This window comes from Hoplias malabaricus, chromosome 4, assembly GCF_029633855.1.
Source record: "Hoplias malabaricus isolate fHopMal1 chromosome 4, fHopMal1.hap1, whole genome shotgun sequence".
In the NCBI taxonomy this organism is placed as follows: domain Eukaryota; kingdom Metazoa; phylum Chordata; class Actinopteri; order Characiformes; family Erythrinidae; genus Hoplias; species Hoplias malabaricus.
Genome location: NC_089803.1, coordinates 3,810,565 through 3,822,500, shown reverse-complemented (window position 1 = coordinate 3,822,500; position 11,936 = coordinate 3,810,565). Strand labels below are relative to the sequence as shown.

The 11,936-nt window shown below is 45.6% G+C and overlaps 1 protein-coding gene across 1 annotated transcript in view; it reads right to left on the bottom strand.

Moving 5' to 3' along the window:
- fhod3a (formin homology 2 domain containing 3a) overlaps positions 1–11,936 on the bottom strand; it is a 68,501-nt gene that overhangs the window by 49,504 nt on the left and 7,061 nt on the right. The window contains exon 2 of the mRNA XM_066668030.1: positions 3,824–3,942. Coding sequence (XP_066524127.1) covers positions 3,824–3,942 — 119 coding nt within the window. The remainder of the gene's footprint in view (positions 1–3,823; positions 3,943–11,936) is intronic.

Sequence of the window (11,936 nt, the reverse complement as noted above, 5' to 3'; positions counted from 1 at the left end):
GTGTTGTGAAGTGCAATGTGTTTGTGTTACACTGTGTGTGTACTCTAGTGTGTGTACTGTAGTGTGTGTAGTTTGTGTACTGTAGAATGTGTACTGTAGTGTGTGTACTGTAGTGTGTGTACTGTGTGTACTGTAGTGTGTGTAGTGTGTATATTCTAGTGTAATGTAGTGTGTGTAGTGTGTGTACTGTAGTGTGTGTAGTGTGTATACTCTAGTGTACTGTAGTGTGTGTACTGTGTGTACTGTAGTGTGTGTACTGTAGTGTGTGTAGTGTGTATACTGTAGTGTAATGTAGTGTGTGTAGTGTGTGTACTGTAATGTACTGTAGTGTGTGTACTGTAGTGTGTGTAGTTTGTGTACTGTAGAGTGTGTAGTGTGTGTACTGTAGTGTGTGTAGTGTGTTTACTGTAGTGTAATGTAGTGTGTGTAGTGTGTATACTGTAGTGTGCTGTAGTGTGTGTAGTTTGTGTACTGTAGAGTGTGTAGTGTGTGTACTGTAGTGTGTGTAGTGTGTTTACTGTAGTATGTGTAGTTTGTGTACTGTAGACTGTGTACTGTAGTGTGTGTACTGTAGTGTGTGTAGTGTGTGTACTGTAGTGTGTGTAGTGTGTGTACTGTAGTGTGTGTAGTTTGTGTACTGTAGAATGTGTACTGTAGTGTGTGTACTGTGTGTATTGTAGTGTGTGTAGTTTGTGAACTGTAGTGTGTGTACTGTAGTGTGTGTACTGTGTGTATTGTAGTGTGTGTAGTGTGTGTACTGTAGTGTGTGTAGAGTGTATTCTCTAGTGTACTGTAGTGTGTGTAGTGTGTATACTCTAGTGTACTGTAGTGTGTGTAGTTTGTGTACTGTAGAGTGTGTAGTGTGTTTACTGTAGTGTGTGTACTGTGTGTACTGTAGTGTGTGTAGTGTGTGTACTGTAGTGTGTGTAGTGTGTATACTCTAGTGTACTGTAGTGTGTGTAGTGTGTATACTCTAGTGTACTGTAGTGTGTGTAGTTTGTGTACTGTAGAGTGTGTACTGTAGTGGGTGTACTGTAGTGTGTGTAGTGTGTATACTCTAGTGTACTGTAGTGTGTGTAGTTTGTGTACTGTAGAGTGTGTTTACTGTAGTGTGTGTAGTTTGTGTACTGTAGCATGTGTAGTGTGTATACTCTAGTGTACTGTAGTGTGTGTAGTTTGTGTACTGTAGAGTGTGTAGTGTGTGTACTGTAGTGTGTTTACCGTAGTGTGTGTACTGTATTGTGTGTAGTTTGTGTACTGTAGTGTACTGTAGTGTGTGTAGTTTGTGTACTGTAGAGTGTGTACTGTAGTGTGTGTAGTTTGTGTACTGTAGCGTGTGTAGTGTGTATACTCTAGTGTACTGTAGTGTGTGTAGTTTGTGTACTGTAGAGTGTGTAGTGTGTGTACTGTAGTGTGTTTACTGTAGTGTGTGTACTGTATTGTGTGTAGTGTGTGTACTGTAGTGTACTGTAGTGTGTGTAGTTTGTGTACTGTAGAGTGTGTAGTGTGTGTACTGTAGTGTGTGTACTGTATTGTGTGTAGTTTGTGTACTGTATTGTGTGTAGTTTGTGTACTGTAGTGTACTGTAGTGTGTGTAGTTTGTGTACTGTAGAGTGTGTACTGTAGTGTGTTTACTGTAGTGTGTGTAGTTTGTGTACTGTAGAGTGTGTAGTGTGTGTACTGTAGTGTGTTTACTGTAGTGTGTGTACTGTAGTGTGTGTAGTGTGTATACTCTAGTGTACTGTAGTGTGTGTAGTGTGTATACTCTAGTGTACTGTAGTGTGTGTAGTTTGTGTACTGTAGCGTGTGCAGTGTGTATACTCTAGTGTACTGTAGTGTGTGTAGTTTGTGTACTGTAGAGTGTGTAGTGTGTGTACTGTAGTGTGTTTACTGTAGTGTGTGTACTGTATTGTGTGTAGTGTGTGTACTGTAGTGTACTGTAGTGTGTGTAGTTTGTGTACTGTAGAGTGTGTAGTGTGTGTACTGTAGTGTGTGTACTGTATTGTGTGTAGTTTGTGTACTGTAGTGTACTGTAGTGTGTGTATTTTGTGTACTGTAGAGTGTGTACTGTAGTGTGTTTACTGTAGTGTGTGTAGTTTGTGTACTGTAGAGTGTGTAGTGTGTGTACTGTAGTGTGTTTACTGTAGTGTGTGTACTGTATTGTGTGTAGTGTGTGTACTGTAGTGTACTGTAGTGTGTGTAGTTTGTGTACTGTAGAGTGTGTAGTGTGTGTACTGTAGTGTGTGTAGTGTGTATACTCTAGTGTACTGTAGTGTGTGTAGTTTGTGTACTGTAGAGTGTGTAGTGTGTTTACTGTAGTGTGTTTACTGTATTGTGTGTAGTTTGTGTACTGTAGTGTGTGTACTCTAGTGTACTGTAGTGTGTGTAGTGTGTACTGTAGTGTGTGTAGTGTGTATACTCTAGTGTACTGTAGTGTGTGTAGTTTGTGTACTGTAGAGTGTGTACTGTAGTGTGTTTACTGTAGTGTGTGTAGTTTGTGTACTGTAGCATGTGTAGTGTGTATACTCTAGTGTACTGTTGTGTGTGTAGTTTGTGTACTGTAGAGTGTGTAGTGTGTGTACTGTAGTGTGTTTACCGTAGTGTGTGTACTGTATTGTGTGTAGTTTGTGTACTGTATTGTGTGTAGTTTGTGTACTGTAGTGTACTGTAGTGTGTGTAGTTTGTGTACTGTAGAGTGAGTACTGTAGTGTGTTTACTGTAGTGTGTGTAGTTTGTGTACTGTAGCGTGTGTAGTGTGTATACTCTAGTGTACTGTAGTGTGTGTAGTTTGTGTACTGTAGAGTGTGTAGTGTGTACTTTAGTGTGTTTACTGTAGTGTGTGTACTGTATTGTGTGTAGTGTGTGTACTGTAGTGTACTGTAGTGTGTGTAGTTTGTGTACTGTAGAGTGTGTAGTGTGTGTACTGTAGTGTGTGTAGTGTGTGTACTGTAGTGTGTGTAGTGTGTATACTCTAGTGTACTGTAGTGTGTGTAGTTTGTGTACTGTAGAGTGTGTAGTGTGTGTACTGTAGTGTGTTTACTGTAGTGTGTGTACTGTATTGTGTGTAGTTTGTGTACTGTAGTGTGTGTACTGTAGTGTGTGTTGTGTGTGTACTGTAGTGTGTGTAGTGTGTATACTCTAGTGTACTGTAGTGTGTGTAGTGTGTACTGTAGTGTGTGTAGTGTGTATACTCTAGTGTACTGTAGTGTGTGTAGTTTGTGTACTGTAGAGTGTGTACTGTAGTGTGTGTACTGTAGAGTGTGTACTGTAGAGTGTTTACTGTAGTGTGTGTAGTTTGTGTACTGTAGCGTGTGTACTGTAGTGTGTGTACTGTAGTGTGTGTAGTGTGTATACTGTAGTGTGTGTAGTTTGTGTAATGTAGAGTGTGTACTGTAGTGTGTTTACTGCAGTGTGTGTAGTTTGTGTACTGTAGCGTGTGTACTGTAGTGTGTGTAGTTTGTGTACTGTAGCGTGTGTACTGTAGTGTGTGTAGTGTGTATACTCTAGTGTACTGTAGTGTGTACTGTAGTGTGTGTACTGTAGAGTGTGTACTGTAGAGTGTGTACTGTAGTGTGTGTAGTTTGTGTACTGTAGTGTGTGTAGTTTGTGTACTGTAGAGTGTGTACTGTAGTGTGTATACTGTAGAGTGTGTACTGTAGTGTGTACTGTAGTGTGTGTAGTTTGTGTACTGTGTGTACTGTAGTGTGTGTAGTGAGTATACTCTAGTGTACTGTAGTGTGTGTACTGCAGAGTGTGTGTGTGTGTGTGTGTGTGTGTGTGTGTGTGTGTGTGTGTAATGTAGTGTGGGTGGTGTAGACCTCACCCTCCTCCGCCTTCGTCCCCAAACTGAAAGCCCTCCAACTCGTCCCTCTGCTCGGACAGAGACGACTCCAGGTCCAGATATGAGCCATTATGAGACAACTGCAGAGCACAATCGTCCAGCTGTACACCACCCAGACAGAGAGACAGTGAAAGAGAGACAAGAAAGATAGACAAAAACAAAGAATTAACATCACCAATAGAATTTATTCACATATCTAAGCATTATTACATCATCATCACCATAAATCACCATCACATCACAAATAATTGTTATTACATCATCATCACCATAAAATACCATCACATCACACATCATTGTTATTACATCATCATCACTATAAATCACCATCACATCACAAATCATTGTTATTACATCATCATCACCATAAAATACCATCACATCACACATCATTGTTATTACATCATCATCACTATAAATCACCATCACATCACAAATCATTGTTATTACATCATCATCACCATAAAATACCATCACATCACACATCATTGTTATTACATCATCATCACTATAAATCACCATCACATCACAAATCATTGTTATTACATCATCATCACCATAAAATACCATCACATCACACATAATTGTTATTACATCATCATGAAAATATATATCACCATCACATCACACAACAGTGTTATTACATCATCACCATATATCACCCTCACATCACACACCAGTCTTATTACATCATCGCCATGAATCACAATCACATCACACACCAGTGTTATTACATCACTATCACCATAAATAACAATCACATCACACACCAGTGTTATTACATCACCATCACCTAAAATAACAATCACATCACACTCCAGTGTAGTATATCATCACCATGAATCACAATCACATCACACACCAGTGTTATTACATCATCACCATAAAGCATCATCGCATCACACATCACAAACCAGTGTTATTACATCATCACCATAAAGCACAATCACATGATGTAATAACACTGTTTAAAGCATCATCACATCACACACCAGTGTTATTACATCATCATCATAAAGCACCATCACATGATGTAATAACACTGTTTAAAGCATCATCACATCACACACCAGTGTTATTACATCATCATCATGAAGCACCATCACATGATGTGATAACACTGTTTAAAGTATCATCACATCACACATCACACACCAGTGTTCTTACATCATCACCATAAAGCACCATCATATCACACACCAGTCTTATTACATCATCACCATGAATCAAAATAATTTGTTATTACATCAATTTACAAAACAAAAGCAGAACCAACAGAGAAAACAAAGACGGGCAAGGAGGCACAAACACACAACATTAATCAGGACAGGAAACAGACATGAATCTGTGTAGACATTGGTAAACACACACACGGAAACACACCTACACAGTAGGGGCACTGAAAATAAGGGGTATATATACACACACACCAGGACACCTGAGACAGGTAAGGAGGAGGCAGAAGAGATACAGGTGGAGACACTGACAAGAGGGCGGAGCTAAGGGACCAAAAGAGCCATGTGCTGACAGAGCACATAGTAGAACAAAGGGAACAAAAAGAGAACAGGAAAACAAGAAACAAGGTAAACGTGTGACACCCTGATATAATTATAATAATCTCTACACATTTATAAACACGTGTCCTGTCTAACAGAACATTACAACACCCCCACGGTCAGCCTCCTCAAACCGACCCCCACACAGCTACAGCGTCCACAGAGAGGGTGGGGCCTGGGGCCAACAGCTGTGTCAGGTGTCAGAAACAGGTGGATGTGACACTTACACCGTATTATATCACCCCCCCCACCCTCGACACACACACACACACACACACACACACACACACACACACACACTCCAGCACCACTATCCCCCTCACCACTATCACCGCATACTGACCCCCACTTCAGCACCTCAGCTTAATTTAGCTCAGATTATCTCAGCCTCAGCTCAGCTCTGCGCTCTGTCTCAGATTATTTTACAGCAGGCTGAGACTAGTGCAGGATTAGTTTATCTTAGATCAGTGGGGATTTCGTTTAAAGTCTGAGTCTAAAACGTCACGCTCAGAGTCAGTTTAGAGAGAGTTGTTCTGGACCCAGGGTCAGTGTGGTCAGTTCACACAGGCCTGGAACTGTGTACTAATCCTGCACTCAGTTTAGACCTGATCCAAACAGGCCTCCAGATGCTAAACTAATCCAGAAGTGATTTTAAACTAAACTTAATCTGCTCCTGAACTGATCTTAAACTAATATTAACATAAACTGATCCTGGACCATTCGTAAACTTATTCTGGACTGATCCTGATCTTAAACTAATCCTGAATTGCTGTTGCCCCAGGCAACACCCCCAAAGTCAGGTCTTAGTCAAGACTGAGACTGGTCTGGACGAAGCTCAGGCCTCTAGTCCCCTGGCTCAAGTCCTAGTCCTGACACAAATTCATTAATACCCCTCATGGGTTAATGAAGACCTCTCTCTCTGTGTGTGTGTGTGTGTGTGTGTGTGTGTGGGTGTGTGTGTGGGTGTGTGTGTGGAGTCCAGATTTAGACCAGAGCTTTGCCAACACAATACACACTGTCCAATATCTCACAAAGCCTGGGACTAAATTACAGCCTGTAAACCCAAGCAGGAGATCATTCCAGTGGAATCTGGACACGTCCTCGTCCAGCGTTCCTTAAGAACCAAGGACACTCATCACACCAGAGGATCTCCATCACTCCAGAGAACACAGTTCCACTGTTCCACACACCAGAGGAACTCCATCACTCCAGAGAACACAGTTCCACTGTTCCACACACCAGAGGAACCCCATCACTCCAGAGAACACAGTTCCACTGTTCCACACACCAGAGGAACTCCATCACTCCAGAGAACACAGTTCCACTGTTCCACACACCAGAGGAACCCCATCACTCCAGAAAACACAGGTCCACTGTTCCACACACCAGAGGAACCCCATCACTCCAGAGAACACAGTTCCACTGTTCCACACACCAGAGGAACTCCATCACTCCAGAGAACACAGTTCCACTGTTCCACACACCAGAGGAACTCCATCACTCCAGAGAACACAGTTCCACTGTTCCACACACCAGAGGAACCCCATCACTCCAGAAAACACAGGTCCACTGTTCCACACACCAGAGGAACCCCATCACTCCAGAGATTACAGTTCCACTGTTCCAAACACCAGAGGAACCCCATCACTCAAGAGAACACTGTTCCACTGTTCCACACACCAGAGGAACCCCATCACTCCAGAGAACACAGTTCCACTGTTCCACACACCAGAGGAACTCCATCACTCCAGAGAACACAGTTCCACTGTTCCACACACCAGAGGAACCCCATCACTCCAGAGAACACAGTTCCACTGTTCCACACACCAGAGGAACTCCATCACTCCAGAGAACACAGTTCCACTGTTCCACACACCAAAGGAACCCCATCAAACCAGAGAACACAGTTCCACTGTTCCACACACCAGAGGAACTCCATCACTCCAGAGAACACAGTTCCACTGTTCCACACACCAGAGGAACCCCATCACTCCAGACAACACAGTTCCACTGTTCCACACACCAGAGGAACTCCATCACTCCAGAGAACACAGTTCCACTGTTCCACACACCAGAGGAACTCCATCGCTCCAGAGAACACAGTTCCACTGTTCCACACACCAGAGGAACTCCATCACTCCAGAGAACACAGTTCCACTGTTCCACACACCAGAGGAACCCCATCACTCCAGAAAACACAGATCCACTGTTCCACACACCAGAGGAACCCCATCACTCCAGAGATTACAGTTCCACTGTTCCAAACACCAGGGGAACCCCATCACTCAAGAGAACACTGTTCCACTGTTCCACACACCAGAGGAACCTCATCACTCAAGAGAACACTGTTCCACTGTTCCACACACCAGAGTAACCCCATCACTCCAGAGAACACAGTTCCACTGTTCCACACACCAGAGGAACTCCATCACTCCAGAGATTACAGTTCCACTGTTCCACACACCAGAGGAACCCCATCACTCCAGAGAACACAGTTCCACTGTTCCACACACCAGAGGAACTCCATCACTCCAGAGAACACAGTTCCACTGTTCCACACACCAGAGGAACCCCATCACTCCAGAAAACACAGGTCCACTGTTCCACACACCAGAGGAACCCCATCACTCCAGAGTTTACAGTTCCACTGTTCCACACACCAGAGGAACCCCATCACTCAAGAGAACACTGTTCCATTGTTCCACACACCAGAGGAACCTCATCACTCAAGAGAACACTGTTCCACTGTTCCACACACCAGAGGAACCCCATCACTTCAGAGAACACAGTTCCACTGTTCCACACACCAGAGGAACTCTATCACTCCAGAGATTACAGTTCCACTGTTCCACACACCAGAGGAACCCCATCACTCCAGAGAACACAGTTCCACTGTTCCACACACCAGAGGAACTCCATCACTCCAGAGAACACAGTTCCACTGTTCCACACACCAGAGGAACTCCATCGCTCCAGAGAACACAGTTCCACTGTTCCACACACCAGAGGAACTCCATCACTCCAGAGAACACAGTTCCACTGTTCCACACACCAGAGGAACCCCATCACTCCAGAGAACACAGTTCCACTGTTCCACACACCAGAGGAACTCCGTCACTCAAGAGAACACAGTTCCACTGTTCCACACACCACAGGAACCCCATCACTACAGAGAACACAGTTCCACTGTTCCACTCACAAGAGGAACTCCTTCACTACAGAGAACACAGTTCCACTGTTCCACACACCAGAGGAACCCCATCACTACAGAGAACACAGTTCCACTGTTCCACTCACAAGAGGAACTCCTTCACTACAGAGAACACAGTTCCACTGTTCCACACACCAGAGGAACCCCATCACTCCAGAGAACACAGTTCCACTGTTCCACACACCAGAGGAACCTCATTATTCCAGAGAACACAGTTCCACTGTTCCACACACCAGAGGAACACCATCACTCCAGAGAACACAGTTCCACTGTTCCACACACCAGAGGAACCCCATCACTCCAGAGAACACAGATCCACTGTTCCACACACCAGAGGAACCCCATCACTCCAGAGAACACAGTTCCACTGTTCCACACACCAGAGGAACTCCATCACTCCAGAGAACACAGTTCCACTGTTCCACACACCAGAGGAACCCCATCACTCCAGAGAACACAGTTCCACTGTTCCACACACCAGAGGAACTCCATCGCTCCAGAGAACACAGTTCCACTGTTCCACACACCAGAGGAACCCCATCACTCCAGAGAACACAGTTCCACTGTTCCACACACCAGAGGAACTCCATCACTCCAGAGAACACAGTTCCACTGTTCCACACACCAGAGGAACCCCATCACTCCAGAGAACACAGTTCCACTGTTCCACACACCAGAGGAACTCCATCACTCCAGAGAACACAGTTCCACTGTTCCACTCCCCAGAGGAACTCCATCACTCCAGAGAACACAGTTCCACTGTTCCACACACCAGAGGAACTCCATCGCTCCAGAGAACACAGTTCCACTGTTCCACACACCAGAGGAACCCCATCACTCCAGAGAACACAGTTCCACTGTTCCACACACCAGAGGAACTCCATCACTCCAGAGAACACAGTTCCACTGTTCCACACACCAGAGGAACCCCATCACTCCAGAGAACACAGTTCCACTGTTCCACACACCAGAGGAACTCCATCACTCCAGAGAACACAGTTCCACTGTTCCACACACCAGAGGAACTCCATCACTCCAGAGAACACAGGTCCACTGTTCCACACACCAGAGGAACCCCATCACTCCAGAGAACACAGTTCCACTGTTCCACACACCAGAGGAACTCCATCACTCCAGAGAACACAGTTCCACTGTTCCACACACCAGAGGAACCCCATCACTCCAGAAAACACAGGTCCACTGTTCCACACACCAGAGGAACCCCATCACTCCAGAGAACACAGTTCCACTGTTCCACACACCAGAGGAACTCCATCACTCCAGAGAACACAGTTCCACTGTTCCACACACCAGAGGAACTCCATCACTCCAGAGAACACAGTTCCACTGTTCCACACACCAGAGGAACCCCATCACTCCAGAAAACACAGGTCCACTGTTCCACACACCAGAGGAGCGCCATCACTCCAGAGATTACAGTTCCACTGTTCCACACACCAGAGGAACCCCATCACTCAAGAGAACACTGTTCCACTGTTCCACACACCAGAGGAACCTCATCACTCAAGAGAACACTGTTCCACTGTTCCACACACCAGAGGAACCCCATCACTCCAGAGAACACAGTTCCACTGTTCCACACACCAGAGGAACTCTATCACTCCAGAGATTACAGTTCCACTGTTCCACTCCCCAGAGGAACTCCATCACTCCAGAGAACACAGTTCCACTGTTCCACTCCCCAGAAGAACTCCATCACTCCAGAGAACACAGTTCCACTGTTCCACACACCAGAGGAACTCCATCGCTCCAGAGAACACAGTTCCACTGTTCCACACACCAGAGGAACCCCATCACTCCAGAGAACACAGTTCCACTGTTCCACACACCAGAGGAACTCCATCACTCCAGAGAACACAGTTCCACTGTTCCACTCCCCAGAGGAACTCCATCACTCCAGAGAACACAGTTCCACTGTTCCACACACCAGAGGAACTCCATCGCTCCAGAGAACACAGTTCCACTGTTCCACACACCAGAGGAACCCCATCACTCCAGAGAACACAGTTCCACTGTTCCACACACCAGAGGAACTCCATCACTCCAGAGAACACAGTTCCACTGTTCCACACACCAGAGGAACTCCATCACTCCAGAGAACACAGTTCCACTGTTCCACACACCAGAGGAACTCCATCACTCCAGAGAAGACAGTTCCACTGTTCCACACACCAGAGGAACTCCATCGCTCCAGAGAACACAGTTCCACTGTTCCACACACCAGAGGAACTCCATCACTCCAGAGAACACAGTTCCACTGTTCCACACACCAGAGGAACTCCATCACTCCAGAGAACACAGTTCCACTGTTCCACTCCCCAGAGGAACTCCATCACTCCAGAGAACACAGTTCCACTGTTCCACACACCAGAGGAACTCCATCACTCCAGAGAACACAGTTCCACTGTTCCACACACCAGAGGAACCCCATCACTCCAGAAAACACAGGTCCACTGTTCCACACACCAGAGGAACCCCATCACTCCAGAAAACACAGTTCCACTGTTTCACACACCAGAGGAACTCCATCACTCCAGAGAACACAGTTCCACTGTTCCACACACCAGAGGAACCCCATCACTCCAGAAAACACAGGTCCACTGTTCCACACACCAGAGGAACCCCATCACTCCAGAGATTACAGTTCCACTGTTCCACACACCAGAGGAACTCCATCACTCCAGAGAACACAGTTCCACTGTTCCACACACCAGAGGAACTCCATCACTCCAGAGAACACAGTTCCACTGTTCCACACACCAGAGGAACCCCATCACTCCAGAAAACACAGGTCCACTGTTCCACACACCAGAGGAACCCCATCACTCCAGAGATTACAGTTCCACTGTTCCACACACCAGAGGAACCCCATCACTCAAGAGAACACTGTTCCACTGTTCCACACACCAGAGGAACCCCATCACTCCAGAGAACACAGTTCCACTGTTCCACACACCAGAGGAACTCTATCACTCCAGAGATTACAGTTCCACTGTTCCACACACCAGAGAAACCCCATCACTCCAGAGAACACAGTTCCACTGTTCCACACACCAGAGGAACTCCATCACTCCAGAGAACACAGTTCCACTGTTCCACACACCAGAGGAACCCCATCACTCCAGAAAACACAGGTCCACTGTTCCACACACCAGAGGAACCCCATCACTCCGGAGTTTACAGTTCCACTGTTCCACACACCAGAGGAACCCCATCACTCAAGAGAACACTGTTCCATTGTTCCACACACCAGAGGAACCTCATCACTCAAGAGAACACTGTTCCACTGTTCCACACACCAGAGGAA